The sequence below is a fragment of the Scyliorhinus canicula genome, chromosome 11 (genome assembly GCF_902713615.1).
Source record: "Scyliorhinus canicula chromosome 11, sScyCan1.1, whole genome shotgun sequence".
NCBI classification, from domain to species: domain Eukaryota; kingdom Metazoa; phylum Chordata; class Chondrichthyes; order Carcharhiniformes; family Scyliorhinidae; genus Scyliorhinus; species Scyliorhinus canicula.
The window spans coordinates 147,022,145-147,048,215 of record NC_052156.1 but is presented as its reverse complement, the minus strand read 5'-3'; the positions used below and the strand labels follow the sequence as shown (position 1 = coordinate 147,048,215).

At 47.6% G+C, this 26,071-nt stretch overlaps 1 protein-coding gene across 1 annotated transcript in view; it reads right to left on the bottom strand.

Annotated features, from left to right (window-relative positions):
- The window catches only part of shank3a (SH3 and multiple ankyrin repeat domains 3a), a 1,085,379-nt gene that overhangs the window by 715,515 nt on the left and 343,793 nt on the right, over positions 1 to 26,071 (bottom strand). Inside the window, exons 4-5 of the mRNA XM_038811689.1 lie at positions 20,123 to 20,326; positions 6,501 to 6,572 (exon numbers count right to left, since the gene is read on the bottom strand). Of these exons, the coding sequence (XP_038667617.1) occupies positions 6,501 to 6,572; positions 20,123 to 20,326 (276 nt within the window). The remainder of the gene's footprint in view (positions 1 to 6,500; positions 6,573 to 20,122; positions 20,327 to 26,071) is intronic.

The window sequence follows — 26,071 nt, the reverse complement described above, 5'->3', positions numbered from 1 at the left end:
AGAAGGTGGATAGGTGTGAATGATGAATATAATGTAAAACTGAGATTGAGATCCTTTGAAGTCGATTGGGGTTTTCAAGGGCTGAATGGTCTCTTTGTAAATATTCTTACTTTATGATAGAAAACTGGCTCAAATAGTAACATTGGAATAACCAATGATCCCAAAGCATTATTTGCAGTAAATTGTACTATTCAGTGCACTTAGTCAACTTATTGATTCATTAAAGAGTCATTGGGGAGCTTAGCGAGGTAACATCAAATCAAAAGATCCTAGATAAAATATAATGTTTCGATCAACAACACATTGTGGGCAGTGAAGGAGATATTAAAAGCAATTTATTTGAATAAGGTCAAACTGTTTGCTCATTATCAGTTGAGAGAAGACGTGAGTGAGGGAATGAATGCAGCATTTGACCCAGTGTGGTAATAAGGAGCCTTAGAACACCTGACGTTAATGGGAATCAGGGAGAAAACATTCCACTGGTTGGAGTCATACCTAGTTCAAAGGAAGGTGGTTATGGTTGTTGGAGGTCAAGCATCTTAGCCCCAGGACATCACTGCTGAAGTTACTCAGGGGAGTGTCCTAGGCCCAACCATCTTCAGCTGCTTCATTAATGACCTTCCTTCCATAATATGGTCAGAAATGGGGATATTTGCTGATCATTGCACAGCAATTTGTACCATTCCTGACTTTTCAGATCCTGAAACAATTCATGTCCATACTGTAATGCCCAGATAAAAAGTGGTGGAATGGCTTCCTTCGCAGTCTGTAGAGTATTTAACTGTTTCTGTGCTGTGACACACACAGCAGACTTAACATCCAATAGACCAGGGGCGGGATTCTCCGAACGGCGTGCCGCGATTCCCGCCCCCGCCAAATCTCGGGGGGGCGGAGAATTCGGGACTCGGCGGGGGCGGGAGTGACGCTGGCCCCCGGTGATTCTCCGACCCCGCGGGGGGTCAGAGAATCCCACCCCTGATCTATTGGATGTTAAGTCGGCAGCCGTTGACGCTCCGGCGCATGCGCGGACTTATGCCGGCCGCCGAAGTCCTTTCGGCCCCGGCTGGCGTGACGCCAAAGGCCGTTCACGCCAGCCGGCGGAGCGGGAACCACTCCGGCGCGGGCCTAGCCCCTCAATGTGAGGGCTTGGCCCCTAAAGGTGCGGAGACCTCCGCACCTTTGAGGCGGCCCAACGCCGGAGTGGTTCACGCCACTCCAACACGCCGGGACCCCCCGCCCCGCCAGGTAGGGGAGAATCCCGGCCCAGAAAATAATAAAAATAATCCAATGCATGCATCCAAGAGACTCTCACACTCACAGTTATACTTTACAAGGAGAGAACATAGGTTAAATTGTTTACGAATGTTCAGATGAAAGTCATTAATATATATAGATCCTGTAGGCTGATACATTGGGAGGTTTCAGGCCCTGCTCACTGATGTTTCTGGATTCTGTGCAAAGTTGATTTAAAAACTCGGTGGACAACCTCTGTCTTTTCCTCCAAAGTCAGCAGCTGTTTGGTTTATATTCAAGATGCCACTTTGAGTGTTTGGCTGGTCAGATACTGGCAGGGCACATGCTTGAAGAACGGCTGAAGCAAGAAAGAGGGGCTATGACTTCTCCACTTGCTGTTATCCACTCATGGTAAGTCTGACTCTGAGAAAGCTGCGTCTTTTTTTTAAGCACAAATCGTTAACTTGTTACCACGTGACCTCCATTAACAAAGTAGCCAGTTATTAAACATGGTCTTGGCAAGCTGAAAAACGAAATGAAAATCAGTTATTGTTGGTGTGTTATCTGAGTTGGTCTAACATCGACTGCAACTGGATGCAGTGAGACTCGAATCAGGCTTCCGACACAGGAGATGGTCCAACACTGTTTTATTGAACTTGCTTGTTGCTGTACATAATCTGCTGTGGGTTGACACTCTATTAATCTAAACTGATAACCTCAGACTGGCTTGACCAGACTAGCTCTCTGTCACATGGAGAAGGTGCTTATGGTCTTGTGCACTCTAACTATCTCTATAGCTGTATCCAGTAAGAAGAGGCATAGTCTTAATGCCTCGTGTGTTTTATAGTGGTAGTGTCCTGTCTGGTGATTGGTTGTTCTGTGTCGTGTGTGTTCATTGGTTATCCTGTGTGTCAATCACTGCCTGTCTGTATCTCATAATATCCATGAGTGGATATTATGACAATTGTCACAAGTAGGCTTCAAATGAAGTTACTGCTGGGGACTCCTCGTTCACATTGGTGGTGCCCTCTCGTCAGCTGGGATCCATTGTCCAAAGCGATTGAGTTTGATAGCTTGGTCTACACCTACCTGAAGAAACAGATTATATCTGGATCTGTGAGTAGTCCAGGGGATGGACCATTCACAGTCGTTTGAGCTGATTTTCCAGGTGGGCTGCTTCCAGACAGCACGACTCCTTTCTGACAGCTTTGTAATTTGCATAGTGAAGCTGTGAATAATATGCCATTTTGAGAACTGCCATTTTAGTCACTGAAAAATACTGTGGTCAGTCTTTTTAAAATGTATCCTGTGGTTCAATCCAGCCCATTCAACAGATAAAGTTATTTTTGATATAAAACATGGCTTATTAACAAATATGCAGCAAGACCTGAACAACACTCAGGCTTGTTAAGTGGCAAACAACATTTGTGTAAAATAAGTGGTGTGCAATGACCATCTCCAAGAAAACACAAATTTAACCATATCCCTTGACATTCAATGGCATTACTGTTGCTGAAAACTCCATCAGCAACATCCTGGGGGTCGCCATTGACCAGAAACCTAACCGGACCAGCCATATAAATATTGTGGCTGCAATAACAGGTCTGGATTGGGAATTCTGTGGGAATGAACTCGCCTCCCGACTCCCCCAAGCCTTTCCACCATATACAAAGCACAAGTCAGACATATGATGGAATACGCTCAACTTGACACGTCAATTGCAGTCCCAATAACACTCAGGAAGCTTCACACCGTTGAGGAAAAAGCAGCTGGCTTGACTGGCACCTTAATCACTATATGAAACATTCACTCCTTTTACCATTGACACATTATGACAGATGTGTGTACCATCTACAAGATGCATGGCAGCACCCTCCTGTGCCAGCACCACTGGCACCGAGAAGGACACGGGCAGCAGACACATGGGAAGACCACCCAGCAGCGTGACTTGGAAATATATTCCTGTTCTTTCATTGTTGCTTGTCTAAATGCCTGGAACTCCCTCCCTAAAAGCACTTATGGGTGTACCTATATCATATGGACTGCACAAAGCTTCAGAAGACAGCTTACCACCATCTCTTCAAGGGCAATGAGGGAAAAATAACAACAAATGCTGGCTTTGCCAGTGATGCTCACATCTCATTATTCTTTTCTTAAAATCACCACCAATAGCAGCACGCTCTTCTCTGCAAGTTCTTTGCCCTCATCCGAATGTTGTTTTCATTCCAAAGACAAATATATTAGAAAATTCACTGGCGGCCACAAGATAGCTGATACGGAGTAATCAACTGTGACGGCCTCATGCAAACCAACCAACCCAGTGTTAATTGACCTTTACCCAAGTCACCCACATCCACCTCTCTGTCATTTCAAAGGTGCAAACCAGGCTTTTCCTGATGATGCTTTGTGGCTGGTTCCACCAGGATGCAATGGAATAAGGATTCATTCAACCTCTCATATACAACACACAGCGCAAACAAGTCAAAATCCCTGCGCTGAACTAGGACTTGATAAATATGGTCACAGATCTGAGACGTTAACCCCATTCTTCTCTCCAACAGAGGCTGCCTGACCTGCTGAGAATTTCCAGCTTTTTCTCTGCTTTTTTTTAAAAAATTCCAGCAGCTGCAGAATTTTGATATTGGAACTGCAGACGGAAACGTGGGTTTGATGCCCCCACCAAAAAGGTGGCATCTCCCTCACTGCAGCATTCCCTCAGTACTGAACAGCCTTGGTTTCGGTGCCCATGTCCTGGAGCATGACGAAAACTCACAACATTTAAGACTCAGGAGGTGAGAATGCTCCTAACTGAGCCATGGCTTACATAATTCCCGGAACAGAATGCCACGGGAAAGAAAAACCTGAAAATTGTTTTCTCTCCCTCGGAACAGAAACCGATATTACTGTGGTTTTCAAAGTTCTGAAAGGTTTTGAGATGTATAGGATTGTTCATTCTGGCGATTAATGACAAAAACTACTCGGGCAACACGGTAGCATTGTGGATAGCACAATCGCTTCACAGCTCCAGTGTCCCAGGTTCGATTCCGGCTTGGGTCACTGTCTGTGCGGAGTCTGCACATCCTCCCCGTGTGTGCGTGGGTTTCCTCCGGGTGCTCCGGTTTCCTCCCACTGTCCAAAGATGTGCAGGTTAGGTGGATTGGCCATGATAAATTGCCCTTAATGTCCGAAATTGTCCTTAGTGTTGGGTGGGGTTACTGGTTTATGGGGATAGGGTGGATGTGTTGACCTTGGGTAGGGTGCTCTTTCCAAGAGCCGGTGCAGACTCGATGGGCCGAATGGCCTCCTTCTGCACTGTAAATTCTATGAAATCTGCTCAAAGAGGCAGACCACCGCTGCCATCTCAGCACTACCGAGAAATGGTCAACAAATGCCACAAGAATGAAAGACCAAAATTTGGGTCAACATGGCCTCTTACCCCTCTGGTCCTGCTGTACAAGGTACCAATCTTCATATGTGATTAGTTGCTCTCTATGAAGCCAAATTTGAAGTTAGAAAGCAGACACACGCTAGCAATCTTGATCAAAGTAAGGCAAAATATGGTAATATTGTAACAAATATGGTAACAAGTAATCTGACATCAACACGGCAATTAAGTTACTGTGAAAAGCCCCTAGTTGCCGCATTCTGGCGCCTGTTTGGGCACACAGAGGGAGAATTCAGAATGTCAAAATTATCTGACAGCACGGGCGCGACGCTCCGCAAATGCGGAGAGTCGTGAAGGCTGCCGTGAAACCGGCCGTGTCTCACGGCAGCCTCCGCGCCCCCTCCCGGGACCCGATTCTGCTCCCCAGTCGGGGCTAGCAGCGGGGCCCCGTAAACTTCGGCATCGTGGGCTTAACGAATTTCGCTAAGCCCGCGCGCCAAAGTTAGCAACGGCTGACGCATGTGATGACGTCAGCTGCGCATGCGCGAATTGGACGGCTCCAACCCGCGCATGCGCGGATGACGTCATCACTCATATGCGTGAAACACGCGCATGCGCGGGCCGTTATGCCCCTCAGCCGCCCCGCGGACTGATCCAGCGGGGCGGCGGAGTAACAAAGAGTGCGCGGGGTTCGTACCCGCTGCCCACGATCGGTGGGCACCGATCGCGGGCCCATAGCACCCTTGGCACGGCCGTGGTGCGGCCGTGCCAATCGGTGCCATGGTTCCCCAGAACGGCACTTTGTGGCCATTTTCACGAACTGTGAGAGCAGGCGTGTTGCAGTTCGTGAAAACAGCCGTAAAGGCCTGGGAACTCGGCCCATCGGCCAGGGGAGAATCGCTGCTCGCCGTAAAAAACGGCGAGCAGCGATTCGTGTCGGGGGGCGGGCGGGGGGGGGGGGGGGGGGGGGGAATAGCAGGAGGTCGGGAAAAATGTCGGGAAGGCCCTCCCGCTATTCTCTGACCCGTCATGGTGGGCAGAGAATCGCGCCCCACGTCTTTTGGGATTTTGTGGGGGAAACCGGAGTACCTGAAGGAAACCCGCGCCGACACAGAACGCATAGACTCCTCACGGGCAGTGATCCAAGCCGGGAATCGAATCTGGGACCCTGGCGCTGTGAAGCAACAGTGCTAACCACTGTGCTACTGTGCTGAAGAGTACCTTCAACAACAAAAACCACTTGTATTTATATACTGCTTTCAACTTAGCAAAATACCCCAAAGCACGCCACAGGTTTGTCAATAATCAAAATTTGACACTGAGCCACAGGGAAGTGGCACCTGGTCAGATGACCAAAGCTCAAAGTGAAAGGTGCTGAGGAATGTCTCGAAGACAGAGACAAAGAGGCTCAGGGAGGCAATTCCAGAATTTAGAGCCGTCAACAAGGTGGCCAAAGATGAAATTATTAAACCCGGGATATTCTGGAGGCTGGGAGTAACGCAGATATCTTGGAGGGTTGCAGGGCTGCAAAGGTTAGAGATAGAGAGTCCAGGGGGTATTGAAAACATGAATGAAAATGTTAAAATCCAGATTTTGCCAAACCTATTTAGATCAGCAAGCACAAGGATGATGGTGAAGAAGATTTAGCGACAGATAGACCAACTTTTGGATGAGTTTAATTTTATTGAGGGTGGGAGATGCGCAGGGTGAGCACTGGAATAGTCAAGTCGAGAGGTAGTAAATGCACAAGTGAGGGTTTTAGTAGGAAATGAGCTGAGGGAGGAATGTAATCTTGATGGTGGTGTGGATGTTGCAATAAACCTCAACTCTCTTGATACTCAAACCATCCCCGTGTTCATCACTGAAGCCCAGGAGCACCTACCTTTGTGTGCAGCTTGGCCAGTTGTTTCTCTTCTATATGACTCTGGATGTACACGCGTTTCTTATACCGGAACTGTAAAAAGGAGAAAGAAGAGAAAGTTACACCAGTAAGTGATGGGGGAACGGATGGCGTAGTGATTCAAACACTGACCTTTCATCTGAGGACCTGGTTTCAAATTTCACCTTTACAAAGGTTTGCCTTCTGGTGGGTTCCGGGCAATCCAGTAGGTTAGTGATTTGCTTTTTTATTCCTGGGACACAATTTAACATGAGCCTACAGAAACGTTCCCAATCTCCTCTCTGCTGAGATACTGTGTGTAAAGTGGGGATTTGTAAGGTTGCCGTTGTTTGTTGAGTAAGGCTGTACTTTGGAAATCAGCTAAAATGCTTCACTTCATTGGCATTTCTCCATTTAAAAATCCATATCTTGAAATAGGAATTGTAACCACAAACAATGACACCATAGATCCTGGAAGCAGCGGGAAATCTAATTCATCCAAAGCATTCTGACCCGGCACGCGCCTCACCCAATTAAATATTTCAATAACACTGCTTGGCATTCAATTTGACCATTATCCAAATATATTTGAATTTCCTGAATAAATCATTCAGCGATCTACTGAAGATGGGTCGTCAACCTGAAATGTCAACTCTGTTTCTCTCCATACAGATGCTGCCTAGCCTGCTGCGTATTTCCAGCATTTTCTGTTTTCATTTCAGATTTCCAACATCCATAGTATTTTGCTTTGGCACTCGACTATCATAGCTTCAGATTACTCTGCACACTCTTCTCTCATTCTACTACACATGTCATTATTTACACGTGTAATACTTTGGGGGGAAAAAAAATTGCATTCACAGAGTTGAGGGGCTGGATTACGAGGAGAGGTTGAGTAGATTGGGACTGTACTGGTTGGAATTTAGAAGGATGAGGAGGGATCTTACAGAAACATATAAAATTATGAAGGGAATAGATAGGATAGATGCGGGCAGGTTATTTCCACTGGCGGGTGAAAGCAGAACTAGGGGACATAGCCTCAAAATAAGGGGAAGTAGATTTGGGGCAGCAGGGTAGCATGGTGGTTAGCATAAATGCTTCACAGCTCCAGGGTCCCAGGTTCGATTCCCGGCTGGGTCACTGTCTGTGTGGAGTCTGCACGTCCTCCCCCTGTGTGCGTGGGTTTCCTCCGGGTGCTCCGGTTTCCTCCCACAGTCCAAAGATGTGCGGGTTAGGTGGATTGGCCATGCTAAATTGCCCGTAGTGTCCTAATAAAAGTAAGGTTAAGGGGGAGGTTGTTGGGTTACGGGTATAGGGTGGATACGTGGGTTTGAGTAGGGTGATCATGGCTCGGCACAACATTGAGGGCCGAAGGGCCTGTTCTGTGCTGTACTGTTCTATGACTGAGCTTAGGAGGAACCTCTTCACCCAAAGGGTTGTGAATCTATGGAATTCCTTGCCCACTGAAGCAGTTGAGGCTCCTTCATTAAAAGTTTTTAAGATAAAGATAGATCGTTTTTTGAAGAATAAAGGGATTAAGGGTTATGGTGTTCGGGCTGGAAAGTGGAGCTGAGTCCACAAAAGATCAGCCATGATCTCATTGAATGGCGGAGCAGGCTCGAGGGGCCAGATGGCCGACTCCTGCTCCTAGTTCTTATGTAATACCTTAGGTTTGTCACAGCCAGTGAAATGCTCTTTAAGCAAGTTACCAATTGGCACACAGCAAAGTCTGCCAAACAGCGAAGAAGGTGAATAACTGGTTCATCTAATTTTGATACTGAAAGAGAAACGTTTGCCAAGGCACCAGGAGAACTCTGTGCATGGCATCTTTTACAGCCATCTGAGCAGCCAGATGAGGTTTGAGTTTAGCATCTCATCCAAAAGATGTAGCATTACCCGAGTGCTGCATTGTCTTGGTCGCCCAAAATATGTGCTGTGCCCCAGAGTGGGGTTTGAACCCACAGTTTTCCAGCCCAAAGGCAGGAGTGCTTAATGAAGTCCCTCCTCTCTTGGACTGCACATTGAGTTTTGCTAACCTTCATGTCTTATCCTTATTCAACCTGAGGACATTCTTGTTCTTCTCTGCACTCTCTATAATGTTATTATATACTCTTGAAGTGTGTGGACTAAAATTGTTCATCGTATTCAAGCACAGTCTACCCAATATATTTCATAGCTTTCCAATGAACACAGAGTCAACATGGATGATACCCAACGGAGGCAATCTGAAATGTTAACTCTGTTTCTCTCCACATGGACCTGCTGACAGTTCCCGCATTTTCTGTTTTTATTTCAGATTTCCAGCATTCACAGTATTTTGCTTTTACAGTCAGCTATCTTAGCTTCAGATTATTCTGCACATAGAGAGCCAGAGAGAAGTCCGTGTTGCCTCGTTCAGTTCGGGACACAACTGGACAGTTGTGGGCTTTGCCCAGAGGGGCTGAAGTTCCACCTCCTGAGAGCTGCCAGCCAATCAGAGGCCAGCAGCTCTATTAAACAGCAGCAGCTTGGGGAGGTGGCGGCTGCTGCCTGTATGACACCCACCTGAGCCCTTATATCGTCACTGGATCCCAGGTGGGTGATGGTGGGATGGAGGTTAAGGGATGCCGACTCCAGGGGAGTACAGTGTCGGCAGAAAGGGGAAGGGGGTGAGGGCTTTCTCTCCCCCCACCCCAGCCAGCAACCGCCTTCCCAAGTCCCTTCATCTTTGACTGAGGCACCCACCCATCTCCTGGAAGCCTGCATTGTCATAAGACCAAAAGATAGAGGAGCAGAATTAGGCCATACGGCCCATCGAGTCTGCTAATTTGTTTCTCATCCTCAGTCTCCTGCTTTCTCCCTGTAACCCCTGATCCCCTTATTAATCAAGAACCTATCTATCTCTGTCTGAAAAACACCCAGTGACTTGGACTCCACAGCCTTCTACGCTGATGAGTTCCACAGGTTCACCACGCTCTGCCTGAAGACATTCATCCTAATCTTTGTAATAAAGGATAGGTCTGAGGCTGTGCCCTCAGGTTCCATTCACTCCTGCTAATGGAAACACCTTTTCCACGTTTAATCTATCTGGGCCTAGTTTACTCTGTCTAGACCCCTCAGTATTCTGTAAGTTTCAATGAGATCCCCCCTCATTCTTTTGTACTCCATCAACTACAAACCCAGACCACTCCTCACACGAGAACCCCTTCATTCCCAGGAACATTCTTGTAAACCTCTCCTGGACCCTCTCCAAGGCCAACACATCCTTCCTTAGATAAGGGGCCCAAAACTGCTCACAATGCTCCAAATGGGGTCTGATCAGAGCCTTATGCAGCCTCAGCAGTACATCCCTTCTCTTAAATTCTAGCTCTCTCGACATGAATGCTAACATTGCATTTGTCTTCCTAACTGTCGACTGAACCTGCATGTTAACCTTGAGAGAATCCTGAGCTAGAACTCCTCAGTTACTTTGAGCTTCAGGGGTGTGATTTAACGGGAGAGGTGCTGTGTTCGGCACGACTCCCGGGCACGTTCTGACGCCGAGCGGACCAGATGGCGGCACATACATAGTGGCACTTAGTGCCAGAAATGATCCCCCACGAGGTTCACGGCGGAAATGGCTGTCACGCCAGCTGATTCGCCTGGATGGCGCCTGGCGGCTCCTCGCTAACATGGGTGAGCTGCTCCAGTCGGCACACAGCCATGCCACCACGTAGACCTGCTCCCAGCTCCGGGAATGCCGACTGGCCAGGCTGCTAGGCGTCGTGAAGGCGGGAAGGGGTACCCTGTTCCCCCGAGGGGGCCTGAGGACCAGCCACGTGACTGCCAATGCTGCCTGGGAGGCAGCAGCCGTCAGTTTAGGCAGTGTGTCGAAGGGGACCGGCATCCAGCGCAGGAAGAAGACCAACGACCTCCACCGGGCCGCATGGGTAAGTTAACATCAGCCCCCTCGCATTGGTCCCGCCTACCAGCACTCTGACATCGTCACCGCCTCTCTCTCCCCTCCGACCATACGCCAGCACACCCTGGCACCCACCAGCATAAATCCTCCAAGCCCAAGAGCAGTGCCACAGACCCCCCCCCCCCCCCTCCCCCAACCACCACCCCGATGCCTCAGACCTCACAATACCCTCTGTGGGAAAGTGCCAGACGGGCAGTGGCATTCCGAACATCAGAGTCCTCACCCACTATGAGCACAGAGGACACTCAGCTGCTTCCCAACCTTATAATGCAGAGGTTCAAGGAGGAGGCCACCACCACCACAGGGCAACTGAAGAATAATATGTACTGTTTTAGCAGTTTCAACCTGATTTCCCAGAATTAATTACAAATAATATAAGCCCTGTTGACTTTTCCAGTTCGAGAGCCCAGCATATTTTCTTTAGCTTCACCATAATGTACACTGAGCTTCGAAGTACTCCAAAGCCCTATCCAATACTCTCCATTCTCTGTGCTAATGAACGTAGGTGGCATTGAACATTTATTACCCATTTCAGCGATATGACTAAGTGGATAGAGGGGAGGGGAGTGGTCCGACTTGATACAAGTCAAATACACTGCAAATGGAAAACAGAGGACCACACCTGGGAAAGATTGACTTAACAGGATTAATCTGACAAGATACATGAATTAATATGGAGTGAGGTCAGGGCCCAACTACATACTGGCATAGAGGCATTAATCGTTATTCTGGGATAACTATTATCTCTACTGATCCGACACTTCAGGGATTCTTTGTACTCTTGTCATCTGTTTTGAATTTGATATCTATTTTACAAGAGGATTAACCTTTCTGTTTACATCTAATTAGATTCCATACTAAGTGAAAATTTTCCTCTAAATTGATTTGCAACATGCAAACTACAGCCCTTTTCCCACACCACTTCCACCAATATTTTATCCCATCTTCCTCTCTTACTGAAGGTATGGTTCGACAGGAACTCAATTACAATGTTAACAATTCCTCATATTTGCAACCTATGCTGCAAATATCTGCAGGCCATTCAACCACAGAGGGCATCACTGCCAAGCGTGCTGCCCTCAGTTGGAGTCCCCATATAACAGTATCAATGATATGAAGGAAAGAAATCAGAAGTTTCCGTTAATGCTAAAATGGAAAGGCACTTATTTTGTGATTGTGTGAATTGTATGTCAGGTTCCCCGTCAGGATAAAGGTACTGTCATTCCCTGTGGGGCAGTGGGATTGGCTTTGGGATTGCTCTACCAGAGAGCTAGTACTGACACTTGAGCTGAATGGCCTCATTCTCTATTGTCATCTACTGTGGTTACCAGATGCGTGTCACATCCCATCGTGCCACATCCATTTTCCGAGAAGTTCAAAGTGTTTCTTGAAGTGTTTTTTAAAGGGAGGGGTTGATGAGGACCAGGGGAAAGGAGAAGGGCCAGTTGGCAGTCACTCTATTACATAATTCATTATCTGGGTGAATAAGGATTATAAATGACTTTTGCTTTTCCATCACTGGCAGAAGAGGATTTTGGTTATATTTTCCCCACAGGCACCTTCTCACACTCAGGTAAGTATTTGGATGAAGGAAGAAATATCATGATTTTTAACTCGGCACTCTCCTTTTGAAATGCTTATTTAAGATGTGAAATATGTCAATATGCCTCAGTCAGAAAGAAGCGAGTTCTAGCCCGCTCTGGCCCAGCTAGGCAGGGAGTGCCAAGAAATGAAATGAAATGAAAATCGCTTATTGTCACGAGTAGGCTTCAAATGAAGTTACTGTGAAAAGCCCCTAGTCGCCACATTCCGGCGCCTGTTCGGGGAGGCTGTTACGGGAATCCAACCGTGCTGCTGGCCTGCCTTGGTCTGCTTTCAAAGCCAGCGATTTAGCCCAGTGTGCTAAACAGCCCCGTACCGATGCCTGAGTATTCCATTGAGTGCCCACCGCCTGGCAGTTAATCTGCCCCCTTTCACATCAGGAAACTGGAAAATCCCAGTTGTCCTCCAAAACGTACCTTTAACAAAGCTCTTGAAGAACCTAACCACCTGGCACATGAGGGCGGGCAGCTTACCTGAGCACTGAACTCATCCCAAATGGCCAGTGCCCAAGATGGACATGCAGGTACGTGTCTGGATTTTCGGGACCTCACCCCAGTCTCTGTTTCTGACACTGGACAGATCAAAATTAAGCTGTAGTTAAGGAGAAGGGTGAAATATTGAACAGAATGAACATAGTAAGAAGTCTTACAACACCAGGTTAAAGTCCAACAGGTTTGTTTCAAACACGAGCTTTCGGAGCATGGCTCCTTTTCAGGTGAATGGAAAGGCTTGTTCCAGAAATGTTTATATAGACACAGTCAGAGATGCCCCGGAATGCGAGCACCTGCAGGCAATCAAATCATCAAAGATGCAGAGAGAGAGGTAACTCCAGGTTAAAGAGGTGTGAATTGTCCCAAGCCAGTTCAGTCGGTAGGCCTCTGCAAGTCCAGGCTTGTTGGTGGGGGCCGAATGTAATGCGACATGAATCCCAGATCCCGGTTGAGTCCGCATTCATGCGTGCAGAACTTAGCTATAAGTTTTTGCTCAGCAATTTTGCGTTGTCGCGTCTCCTGAAGGCCTCCTTGTAGAATGCTGACCCGGAGATCAGAGGCTGAATGTCCTTGACTGCTGAAGTGTTCCCCAACTGGAAGGGAACAGTCCTGCCTGTTGATAGTCGCACGATGCCCGTTTATTCGTTGTCGCAGTGTCTGCATGGTCTCGCCAATGTACCACGCTTCGGGACATCCTTTCCTGCAGCGTATGAGGTAGACTACATTGGTCGAGTCGCACGAGTATGCGCCGCGTACCTGGTGGGTGGTGTTTCCACGTGTAATGGTGGTGTCCATGTCGATGATCTGGCATGTCTTGCAGAGATTACCCTGGCAGGGTTTTGTGGTGTTGTGGTTGCTGTTCTGAAGGAGCGCAACAGACACCTACAGATGCTGAAAGATGCCCTCGTACGAACGGGATATGGCGCTCGACTCATTGATCGACAGTTCCACCGCGCCACAGCAAAAAACCGCACCGACCTCCTCAGAAGACAAACACGGGACACCACTGACAGAGTACCCTTCGTCGTCCAGTACTTTCCTGGGGCGGAGAAACTACGACATCTTCTTCGCAGCCTCCAACACATCATCAGCGAGGATGGACATCTTGCCAAGGTCATCCCCACACCCCCACTACTGGCCTTCAAACAACCGCGCAACCTCAAACAAACCATTGTTTGCAGCAAATTACCCAGCCTTCAGAACAGCAACCACAACACCACAAAACCCTGCCAGGGTAATCTCTGCAAGACATGCCAGATCATCGACATGGACACCACCATTACACGTGGAAACACCACCCACCAGGTACGCGGCGCATACTCGTGCGACTCGACCAATGTAGTCTACCTCATACGCTGCAGGAAAGGATGTCCCGAAGCGTGGTACATTGGCGAGACCATGCAGACACTGCGACAACGAATAAACGGGCATCGTGCGACTATCAACAGGCAGGACTGTTCCCTTCCAGTTGGGGAACACTTCAGCAGTCAAGGACATTCAGCCTCTGATCTCCGGGTCAGCATTCTACAAGGAGGCCTTCAGGAGACGCGACAACGCAAAATTGCTGAGCAAAAACTTATAGCTAAGTTCCGCACGCATGAATGCGGACTCAACCGGGATCTGGGATTCATGTCGCATTACATTCGGCCCCCACCAACAAGCCTGGACTTGCAGAGGCCTACCGACTGAACTGGCTTGGGACAATTCACACCTCTTTAACCTGGAGTTACCTCTCTCTCTGCATCTTTGATGATTTGATTGCCTGCAGGTGCTCGCATTCCGGGGCATCTCTGACTGTGTCTATATAAACATTTCTGGAACAAGCCTTTCCATTCACCTGAAGAAGGAGCCGTGCTCCGAAAGCTCGTGTTTGAAACAAACCTGTTGGACTTTAACCTGGTGTTGTAAGACTTCTTACTGTGCTCACCCCAGTCCAACGCCGGCATCTCCACAGAATGAACATAGTGAGAGAAGAAATATTGAGGGATTGAACACCTTTGGAATGAGATAACTTGCTGGTATCAGCTACTAAGGAGAAACTAACAGAGGTTCTGATCACCACTTTGAAATCCTCTCTCGCGACAGGGATAGTGACAGAGAATTGCTGAAATTGTACTGTTTAAAAAGAGAAGATAATATAAAAGGAGTAATTCTACACCAGTCAGCCTAACCTCCGTGGTGAGAGAAGTATTGGAAAAACTTCTGAGGGCAACATAACATCAGTAGCCATTGATAAAGACAGGGATTAATCCATCGCAGTCAGCAGAGAGGGGCTAGTTTAGCACACTGGGCTAAATCGCTGGCTTTTAAAGCAGGCCAGCAGCACGGTTCAATTCCCGTACCAGCCTCCCCGAACAGGCGCCGGAATGTGGTGACTAGGGGTTTTTCACAGTAACTTCATTGAAGCCTACTTGTGACACTAAGCGATTTTCATTTCATTAAAGGAAAGTCAGACGGACTATGCTAATTGAATATGTTTGAGGAGGTAACAAGGAGGGTCACTGAGGGAAGTGTAATCGATGTAGTCTACTTGGATTTTGGCAAGGTGCTACATTTTCTTTTTCATTAATAAATTTAGAGGACCCAATTCTTTTTTCCACTTAAGGGGCAATTTAGCGTGGCCAATCCACCTACTCCGCACAACTTTGTGTTGAGGGGGCGAAGCCCACGCAGACACGGGGAAAATGTGCAATCTCCACACGGACAGTGACCCAGAGCCGGGATCGAACCTGGGACCTCGGCGCCATGAGGCAGCAGGGTTAACCCACTGCGCCACCCTGCTGCCCGGCAAGGTGCTACATGGCAGACTGGTCAGGAAAGTAAAGATCTATGATATCGATGGGGAAGAGGCAAATGGGATCCAAAAGTGGCTCAGCGGCAGGAAGAAAAGTACAACAATCAACAGGCATTTTTATGACTGACAAACCCCAAGAGAGTTCTGCAGGGCTTTGCACTAGGTCCCTTGTTGATGCAGGGGGCATAATTAATAAGTTTACAGGCGGTACGTGCAGTTGATAATGAGGAAGAAAGCTGCAGCCTGGAGCCAGATATCAATGGACTAGTCAGGTGGGCAGAAAAGTGCTAAATGGAATTCAATCTGGAGAAAGGTGGGCTGATACATTTGGGGACAGCAAACAAGGCAAAGGCACTATACGTGGTAGGGTGCTGAAAGCTGCATCGGGAACAGAAAGACCTGGAATGCATCTCCTTAGATCCTGGAAAATAGCAGGACAGGTAAATAAGAAGATTAAGAAGGCATATGGAATCCTCTCCTTTAGGGCGGCATGGTAGCACAGTGGTTAGCAATGTTCCTTCACAGCGCCAGGATCCCAGGTTCGATTCCCGGCTTGGGTCACTGTCTGTGCGGAGTCTGCACGTTCTCCCCGTGTCTGCGTGGGTTTCCTCCGGGTGCTCCGGTTTCCTCCCACAGTCCCGAAAGACGTGCTGTTAGGTGAATTGGACATTCTGAATTCTCCCTCTGTGTACCCGAACAGGTGCCAGTATGTGGCAACTAGGGGCTTTTCACAGTAACTTCATTGCAGCGTTAATGTAAGCTTACTTGTGGCAATAAAGATTGTTTTAAAAATGAATTAAGAGCAGACAGGTTATGCTAGAACCGTGTATTAGTTAAGCCACAGCTAGCACTGCGTTCCATTCTGATCACGCATTACAGGAAAGGCGTGATTGCAAGAGGGTAGAGGGGACTTTTATGACAATATTTCCCAGGCTGAAGAATTTGAGCTCCGTGGAGATATTGGATAAACGAGAGCTGTTTTCTTTTGCACTAAGGGGAGATAATTGAGGTGTATAAAATGATGAAGGGCATAAATAGAGCTGACAGGATGGATGTATTTCTCAGAGCAGTGAGTTCCGTAACCAGGGGAATAGATTTAAAGTAATTAGCAGAAGGATTAGAAGGAAGTTGTGGAGAATTTTTCCATTCGGGGTGATGGGCTGCCTGTGAGTGGCACAGGCAGAAATCCTCAGAGCATTTTAAAAATATTTATCTGTTTGTGAACTACAACACTACAGACCAGAAGCTGAAAAGTGTGTTTCAGCTGAAAGCCGACTTGCAGCTAGTAGAAATACAATGGGCTGAATGGCCTTCTTCTATGTCCAGGAGCTTTTAATGGGCGGGACATTCCACCCTACCCCCCCCCCCCCCCCCTTTACGTGTCGTGTTCTGTGGCGGGGCGGCAGCACAGTCACAGAGTAAAGGGGTGCGGGATTGAAGAGGAATTTCTTCTCTCAAAGAGTGGTGAATCTTTGGAATTCTTTGCCTCAGGAAGCTGTGGAGGTGGAGTCCTTGAACATTTTCAAGGCTGAGATCGATAGGTTTTTAATCATTACAGGAATTAAGGGTTATGGAGATAAGGCTGGAAAGTGGACTTACTGAGTGTTAGATCAGCCATGATCTTATCAAATAGCAGAGCAGGTTCGAAGGTCTGAATGGCCTCCTCCTGTTCCTATTCTTATGGACCTTCTCATCCCGCCACTGGCAACGGATTTCCCGTTGTTCACACCCTCTGCCACTGGGGTTGGCTTAGGTGTGACGGGAAAAGCCCGCCAGCACAAATGGTCGGAAAATTTTGGCCTTTGCTTCTAAAAGATCGCTGTGACCCAGTGATTTCCAAATACGGAGAGAAATTAATCAATGGTTCAAGTTGGACTGTAAGCATCGAGTGAAGACGTAAGCAAGGAATCAAAAAGCCTCAAAGTATAACTGCAGAAAGGATTCAGTAGCCAATGACAGCAGTTCAGAGGATCTTGGCGTGGTAGCACCTCACAGACCATAATATCTCCATGGCACCCTGAGGACTGAAGGCTTTGGGGAGAAAGTACTAGAGCCCTGAGGAGACACCATGGGAATGTAGGGATTGAGGGAGATGGGATTGAGGGATGGTGAGAAGGTGGTCGATGGGGATGAGATCTATCTTGGACCTGAAGCATTTTTCCTATAATATTTTTTATTACAATTTACAGTGTTGATTAATGAATAATTGCATAAACATACAGAAATAATCTGTCCCCTTTAATAACTTTGAGTAAAGGACTGGGATATCACAAGTGCAGCACTGTAATAGTTATTATTCTGTCTTTGTAGCAAATTAACACAAGAGTTAAACAAATGAGGTGGGTTTAATTGCATACCACACAGGTTTGGCTTTGCTGTGTATTGTTTCCTGCTGAGATAAGTGACATCTAATGATAAAACATTTAATAAACTCATTGTCACAAAATAATTGAGAAGAAGGTAATAATTGTTGGTTCAGTGACAAAACAGACACTTCCTATTGAAGCTCAATGAAGCCTGATATCCATTTCTGCACCAATCCACGAGGACAACACAGCTAACTCCACAGCAGAGAACATTCTCTTTATTCGCAGAGTAGCTGAGGCAGCAGGTCAGACACCAGGTTCATTTTGGAGACTTGGGAATGGATTTTGCCATCACAATGCCATGGGAGTGGTGGGGGGGAGAAGAAGCAGGGAGCATCCATTCTTAAGTATTCGTAAGGATACGGGGTACAGGCAGCAATGCCAATGACTGAAGTAATTTGCACATAAAGCAAGGGCAAGTGAAGTGAGGTGCTTACTGATTGCTGACAACGCTGACTGTGAGAGCCGTGCATTCCCTGTGTCCAAAGTGTAAATATTTCTTTTGATTTTACCGTTAGAAGGCAATGACAATTCTACTAACATATAAATGATTAAGCACTTTCTATAACTTGTTGCAAAATATTCGGTGTGTATTAAATGTATTCAATCTTATTCATAGGCCATGGTTAGTCAACAAGTCAAATTTCAATCTTCTAGCCCACTGAGAAGAAGATGAGCCACGAGGTTACCGACCACTGATCCAGGCTCTCGCATTCCCTCCCAAAACTCACAACTCTTTATTTCTCCTTTCTCCTTTAAAATGTTCCCTGAAACCTCCCTGAGAAGGTCCCAAATTTGTTTGAACCCCCCCCCCCCCCCACACAATGAATGCCATGCACTCTCATCCAACAAATATCTCGCAGGCTCCCACTGCAAGAAATACATTCATCCTGGTTCACACAGAGCAGCATTCGAAGAGGGTTCCTTCAGCTGCAAGCATTCTTGGTCAGCCTATGCACGAGCACTTTCACCTCTGAGTCAGAGGTACGTGGGGGTCAAGCCCCACTCTGGAAACTGGAGAACACGATCGAGCCTGACACTGAACTGCCATAATGAGGGAGGTGCTGTACTGATTTTTGGAAGAGGTGCTAAACCACTTTTTAGGTGGACATAAAAGATCCCATGGTCCTCCTGGAAGAAGAGCAGGAGAGATCTGCCTGATGTTTTTGTCGATACTTCTTCCACATAGGGTAGCACGGGTGGCATAGTGGTTAGCATTGCAGCTTCACGGCGCCGAGGTCCCAGGTTCGATCCCGGCTCTGGGTCACTGTCCGTGTGGAGTTTGCACATTCTCCCCGTGTTTGCGTTGGTTTCGCCCCCACAACCCAAAGATGATGTGGAGATGCCAGCGTTGGACTGGGGTGAGCACAGTGAGAAGTCTTACAACACCAGGTTAAAGTCCAACAGGTTTGTTTCAAACACTAGCTTTCGGAGCACTGTTCCTTCCTCAGGTGAATGAAGAGGTTGTAAGACTTCATACTGTGCTAACCCAAAGATATGCAGGGTAGGTGGACTGGCCACGCTAAATTGCCCTTTAATTGGATTGGGTGCTATAAATTTATATTAAAAAATACTTCTCCCACACCTAGAAACACTGAAACAGATTATCTGGTCATATTTCTTATTGCTGCTTGCAGAAGATGTACTGTGCATAATTTGGTTACCAAATTTCTTACAGCAGTTACTACACTTCTGAAGTACTTAATTGATTGTAAAGTGCTTTGGCATAGAACAAAGAACAAAGAAATGTACAGCACAGGAACAGGCCCCTCGGCCCTCCAAGCCTGTGCCGACCATGCTGCCCGTCCAAACTAAAATCTTCTACACTTCCGGGATCCGTATTCCTCTATTTCCATCCTATTCATGTATTTGTCAAGATGCCCCTTAAACGTCACTACCGTCCCTGCTTCCACCACCTCCTCCGGCAGCGAGTTCCAGGCACCCACTACCCTCTGTGTAAAAAACTTGCCTCGTACATCTCCTCTAAACCCTGCCCCTCGCACCTTAAACTTATGCACCCTAGTAATTGACCCCTCTACCCTGGGAAAAAAGTCTCTGACTATCCACTCTGTCAATGCTCCTCATATTTTTGCAAACCTCTATCAGGTCGTAGGTCCTGGGGTTGTGAAAGGCACCACATGAATGAAAATGAAAATGAAATGAAAATCGCTTATTGTCATGAGTAGGCTTCAATGAAGTTACTGTGAAAAGCCCCTAGTCACCACATTCCGGCGCCTGTCCGGGGAGGCTGGTACGGGAATCGAACTGTGCTGCTGGCCTGCTTGGTCTGCTATAAAAGCCAGCGATTTAGCCCGGTGAGCTAAACCAGCCAAAGAATGCAAACTATTCTTTATTTTCTCCACTCCAAGGGAGCAGTGTCAGAAGCAAAAGCTCAGTTGCACAAGTACACAGACACAAATCAAATGGAATACCTCGAGGTATGGTATGGGTGTATCAGGGGGCGTTGGGTATTCTCGAAGCAGACGTTCTTCATCCAGAAACTTCCCAACCCTCCCGTTGTAAGCTGGTTGAAAGAGCCCATAGTTTAGTACATCCTTCAGCGTCTGGTTGAGAGTGCACAGAATCCGTTGCTTAGACACCCACACGGGAGCATCAAGGTTGAACCTCATACATTTCTGAAAAACAGAAGGTGCAAAGAATTAATGGAGCAGTTCATTTCTCGTCAGATTCCTCAACCCGATGCTGCAGTCACACACAACATTGTCCTCATCCCGCTCTCCCCATTCCAGAAATAGAAACTCCATGCCATTTGAGTCGGCTGCCCTTTGGCAGCTCATCAATCCTTCAGACCTCAAGAAGTAACTGCGGGAAGGCGAATCTATGTTGATGGTGGGTGGGGGAGAGAATAATTGAACTCACCGCGTTCCTCACTGAACACAAAGACACGCAGACATACCCATATTATTTAACTCATCACAGGCCAGCATTGAGACCTGATGCCATCTGCTGTGTGTGAGTCAATAACACGCAGATCAGTGACTTTGCCCACGGTGCCCTCAATCCATGCTCTCCTGTAAATTCCTCGAATGCCAAATCAAGTAGTACAAATAATTTAAATGTGTTTGATTAAAATAGACCATATTAGTGAATTGGACTCTGGGTTGTACACGGTAAAACATCCCTCTGCTGTCGCCTTCAAACAGGCCTTGCAATTTTGCATGCTGGGATACAGATTCAGGACATATAAAATAAGAACATGAGTAGGCCATGCAGCCCGTCGAGACTACTCCACAATTCAATAAGATCACGGTTGATTCACAACGTCAGCTTTCACTGATGGAGCTTCCACAACCCTCTGGAGTAACAAAATCCAAAGATTCACATCCTCCTGAGTGAAGAAAGGTTTCCTCCTCCAGTGTCCCTTTGGCCAGCCCTTTAGTCTGAGGCTATGCCCTCATTTCCCGACTCTGCAGCCACAGGAAACAGCCTCTCAGACTCTTATCTGTTTTAATTAAATGCTCCCCCTCCATCAGGGTCCAAGGGCTTTGGCAACCACACACTTCCATTGAATTAGTCCGTGATTATGTTTGGCAAAGAACTGCGGTGGTATGCCATTGCTTTCTGCAGTACAGCTGACCAGGAAATTCTCCCACACTTAGCACCTGCCCTCTGCTTAGTGGAAGGAATTATAGGCTGATAATCAACCTGCATAGCCATGTTATAATCGGACTTTCCATGGTTGTCAATCCTTGAAGTGGGACTTGAACCTAGAAGCTTTCACCCCAGAGACACTACCACTACACCACAAGACCTCCCTTCAATGAACTCATAGAAACATAGAAAATTGGACCAGCCCATCGAGCCTGCTCCGTGATTTATTATGATCATGGCTGCTCATCCAATTCAATAGCCTGTCCCTGCCATTCTTGTAAATTTTTTCTTCACCCTCTCCAGAGCCTTCCCATCCTTTTACAGCAGTGATTGATTATAGAGCTTTATACTGCAACGGTGAGCTGAGCATTACATTGATCAGTATTGGATAAATGTTAAGAATGTATTCTAATACTTTTCCCATTGGGCCCATTGTGCATTAAAAGTTGAGTTTTGAAAAGTGCTTGGGATTTCTAATGTAATCGGAAGTGATTTAAATGCGCAGAATATGCCTATAAAATGAAAAACAAAATCTTCAGCAGTGGTCACTTCAAGGTGAAAATAAGCCCCAAACTTCCTCGGACTTGCACAATTGACAGGGCATCTGGTGAAGCTTCTAAAAAAAGGCCATCTGGTTTCTCGTTTTCAAAAGAGTCCATTGCTTACATTTCCCAGGGTTTGCTATCGTAGCTGAGCCCATTATCATGGAGTCATAGAATCCCTACAGTGCAGGAGGAGGCCATTTGGTCCATTGAGTCCACACAAACCCTCTGAAAGAGCACCCCACCCTAGGCCCACTCCCCCCACCCTATCCCAATAACATCATCGAACCGTTGGACACTAAGGGGCAACGTATCATGGCCAATCCACCCAACCTGCACATTTTTAGACTGTGCAAAGAAACTGGAGTACCCAGAGGACACCCACGCAGACACAGGGAGAATGTGCAGACTCCACACAGTCAGCCAAGGCAACTGGTGCTACGAGAAAGCAGTGCTAACCACTGTGCTACCGTGCTGAAATTATTGGCCAAGTTTCAAAAGCTCCATAACCACTTATCATAGGAATGGGCTGTATTAATTAAATCCAGCCCTATGCCTCTAATCATAAAGACCAGGACCCCATGTGCTTTTCTTGTACCACATTCCCAACCTGCCACACCTGCTGAGTATTTACAGAATTTTCTGTATTTGTTTCAGATTTCCAACATTCACAGTACCTTGCCTTTTTTTCACTTCATTCTTCTCTGCATTAAATGCCATCTGCCACTTGTCTGCCCCTTCCCCCTGCCTATCTGTGCCCTCTTGAAGTTCATCACTATCCTTCTCAAGTTTTATATCATCTGCAGATTTTGAATTGTGTCTTGTACACCCAAGTCTAGGTCATTAATATATATCATTCATTTTATAGGGATTCTGCGCATTTAAATCACTTCAGATTACATTTGGGCAGCACGGTAGCATTGTGGATAGCACAATTGCTTCACAGCTCCAGGGTCCCAGGTTCGATTCCGGCTTGGGTCGCTGTCTGCTCATCATAGAACATAGAACATAGAACAGTACAGCACAGAACAGGCCCTTCGGCCCTCGATGTTGTGCCGAGCAATGATCACCCTACTTAAACCCACGTAACCCGGATACCCGTAACCCAACAATCCCCCCATTAACCATACACTACGGGCAATTTAGAATGGCCAATCCACCTAACCCGCACATCTTTGGACTGTGGGAGGAAACCGGAGCACCCGGAGGAAACCCACGCACACACGGGGAGGACGTGCAGACTCCACACAGACAGTGACCCAGCCGGGAATCGAACCTGGGACCCTGGAGCTGTGAAGCATTGATGCTAACCATCATGCTACCGTGAGGCCCCGTGTGTGCATGGGTTTCCTCCGGGTGCTCCGGTTTCCCCCCACAGTCCAAAGATGTGCAGGTTAGGTGGATTGGCCATGCTAAATTGCCCCTCAGTGACCAAAATTGCCCTTAGTGTTGGGTGGGGTTACTGGGTTATGGGATAGGGTGGAAGTGCTGACCTTGGGTAGGGTGCTCTTTCCAGGAGCCGGTGCAGACTCGATGGGCCGAATGGCCTCCTTCTGCACTGTAAATTCTATGTTCTATGTAAAGACAAGCACTGGCCCTAGCATCAACAACTGGGAAACTCCATTGTATATATTCCTCTGAGTCCTAATAACAACCATTCACCCCTATTCTATTTCCTGGAACTTTGTATCCATGCTGCCATGTAACCTTTAATTCCATGGCTTCAGTTTTGCTGGCAAGTCTATTTGATGGCATTTTATCAAACATCTTCCGAAAATCTGCATACACCACATCAACTGCATTACCCTCATCAACACCCTCAGCAAATAAAAACTCAATCAGGTTAGTTTCACACGGACTTCCGGTGATGGCGGGCGGGAGGCAGCCGCGCGTTGGAGGGCTCCCGTTTGGGAACAGCATTGCCGGGGGGTAACGCCCGGTCCTAGGGGCAGCAAAAGTTGGGAGACAGCACAGGGGGAGGAAATGTCAAAGATCAGCAAAAAAGTGGCCGTGGAAAAAGCGGCTGAAAGTCCGTCGGGGAGTGGAAAGGTCACCGCGGGGTCAGTAAAGAAAATGGAGGTTGGAGCACCAGGGGAGGCCGCATTGCTTACGGCTGAAGAAATAACTGAGGTGATGGCCATGGAAGTCGAAAGGCAGTTTGCAAAACACATGGAGGCAATGAGGAAGAAGATGGGGGCGGTTTTGAAAGCGCTGGTTGAGGAGGTGATTACCCCGGTGAGGACGGCGGTGGCGAGCGCAGTGGCGGAGGTGCGGGAGCAAGGCGAGGCGCTGAAGGAAGTGGAAGAGACATTACTGCAGCACAGTGATCAACTTACCTCGATGGGGAAGGAGATGCGGAAGGAGATAGAGATCAACAAGGATCTGCGAGGCAAAATGGAAGACCTGGAAAACAAATCCAGGCGACAGAATTTGAGGATTGTGGGGCTGCCCGAAGGAGTTGAAGGGCCGAGTCCGACTGAGTATTTTGCTGTGATGTTGGTGAAATTATTGGGCGAGGGGGAGGACCCCTCCTGATGTGAGCTGGATCGGGCTCATCGGTCGTGGAGGCCTGTACCAAAGGCGAGTGAGCCGCCAAGGGTAGTGACTCTGTGCTTCGGTAGGTACAGTGTGAAGGAGAAGGTCCTGTGCTGGGCTAAGCAGAAGCTGGTGGTGCAGTGGGCTGGAGCTGGTATACGCGTATACCAGGACTTCGCGGTGGAGATGGCGAGGAGGCGGGCTGCTTTCAACTGGGTGAAGAGGGCACTGTACATTAGCAAGGTGCAGGTGCGGCATTGTATATCCAGCGAGGCTGAGGGTGACTTACAAGCTCAAGGACTTATTTTGGGATGGCGGAAGCAGCGGAGTAGTTTGTGAAGGCAGAAGGACTGTGGCAGAATTGAGAAATGGTCTTGTACCGATGTAGCCTCATGCCTGTATTTTTTCTTTTTTGTTTCACTACGTGCTGGGGTATGGGCTATAGGAGCCAAGATTGTATATATTTGGACAAGGGAAGAAATGGGACTTTCAGTCGTATTGAGGGTTCTTTGGGGTATGGGTGTGTATGCGGGGTTTGTGTGCGAAAGGGGACTACTGGGTTTTTCCAGGGGCCGGGCAAAGGGGGAAAGAGACCCGGGCGGGGGCCTCCACGCTGGCCGGTTTAAGCCGGCCAGTGAATGGGGGTGAGGGGGCGGGGGGAGGGGCTGCGGCCATCGGAGCCTGTCAGAACAGGGCCCGAGGGGTCTAGCCGGGGTGGAAGGTTGGGGAGAAGGAACAGAGGTTGGGGGGGAAGATTTTCACAAGAGGAAGCGGAAGGGAGGAGTTGGGGAGGGGGGGGGCGGGTTTACAACTCTTGGGTGTCATTTACGGTACTCCCTCGGAGGTTGGATGGCATTGAGTGTCGTCCGGGGGGGGACTCGATAGGTTAATGTGACCATGGGCGATTCAGGACTCCTTTCTCTTTTTCGCCTTTGTTTTTTTTCCACCGTGGGAGGGTTTTTTTTATTGGATGCATATATTGACAGGTGGGCCGTTGGTTGGGGTAGTGGGAGAATGGGATCATTGCTGATGTTAAGGGAATTGACTTTGTATTCGTTACCGTTTACTGTTTGTTGGTGGGGTGTAAACTTTGAAGGAAAATGTGAAAATGGAGAATAAAAACATTTAAAAAAAAGTTAGTTTCACACAATTTTAACACATTCATGTCGGTGTTCCTTAATTCATCCACACTTGCCCAAGTGACCATTCATTTTGTGCTGAATTGTTGTTTCCTAAAGCATGCCACTGTAGAGGTTAAACTGACTGGCCTCTGGTTGCTGGATGTATCCTGCTACTGTTTTTTGAACAAAGGTGTAGCATTGGCAATTCTCCAGTCCTCTGGCACCAGCCCCATATCTAAGGAATATCGGAAGATTATGGCCAGTAACCTGTCTAGTGTAATGTGGCAATTGGGCTCAATGAGTTAATTCTAATCATTTAATAAGCTAATCATATGCTATGTATATAATCATAGGAAGTGACGCAACATCCTAGAAGTTGGTCTCTCGTACAGCTCCACGGAAGATGTAAACAAAATTAGTAATATGTATCTCAATTAAACTCCTGCGTGGCTCATAGTTAGTTTGGCGAATGAGCATCCTCCAGCCGGTTTCACATACAAATCCTCCAAGTGAGGCATAGAGTAACAGTCCAGGCGGGATGCCCTGTTTACAGTTTCCTCACGGAGACGAC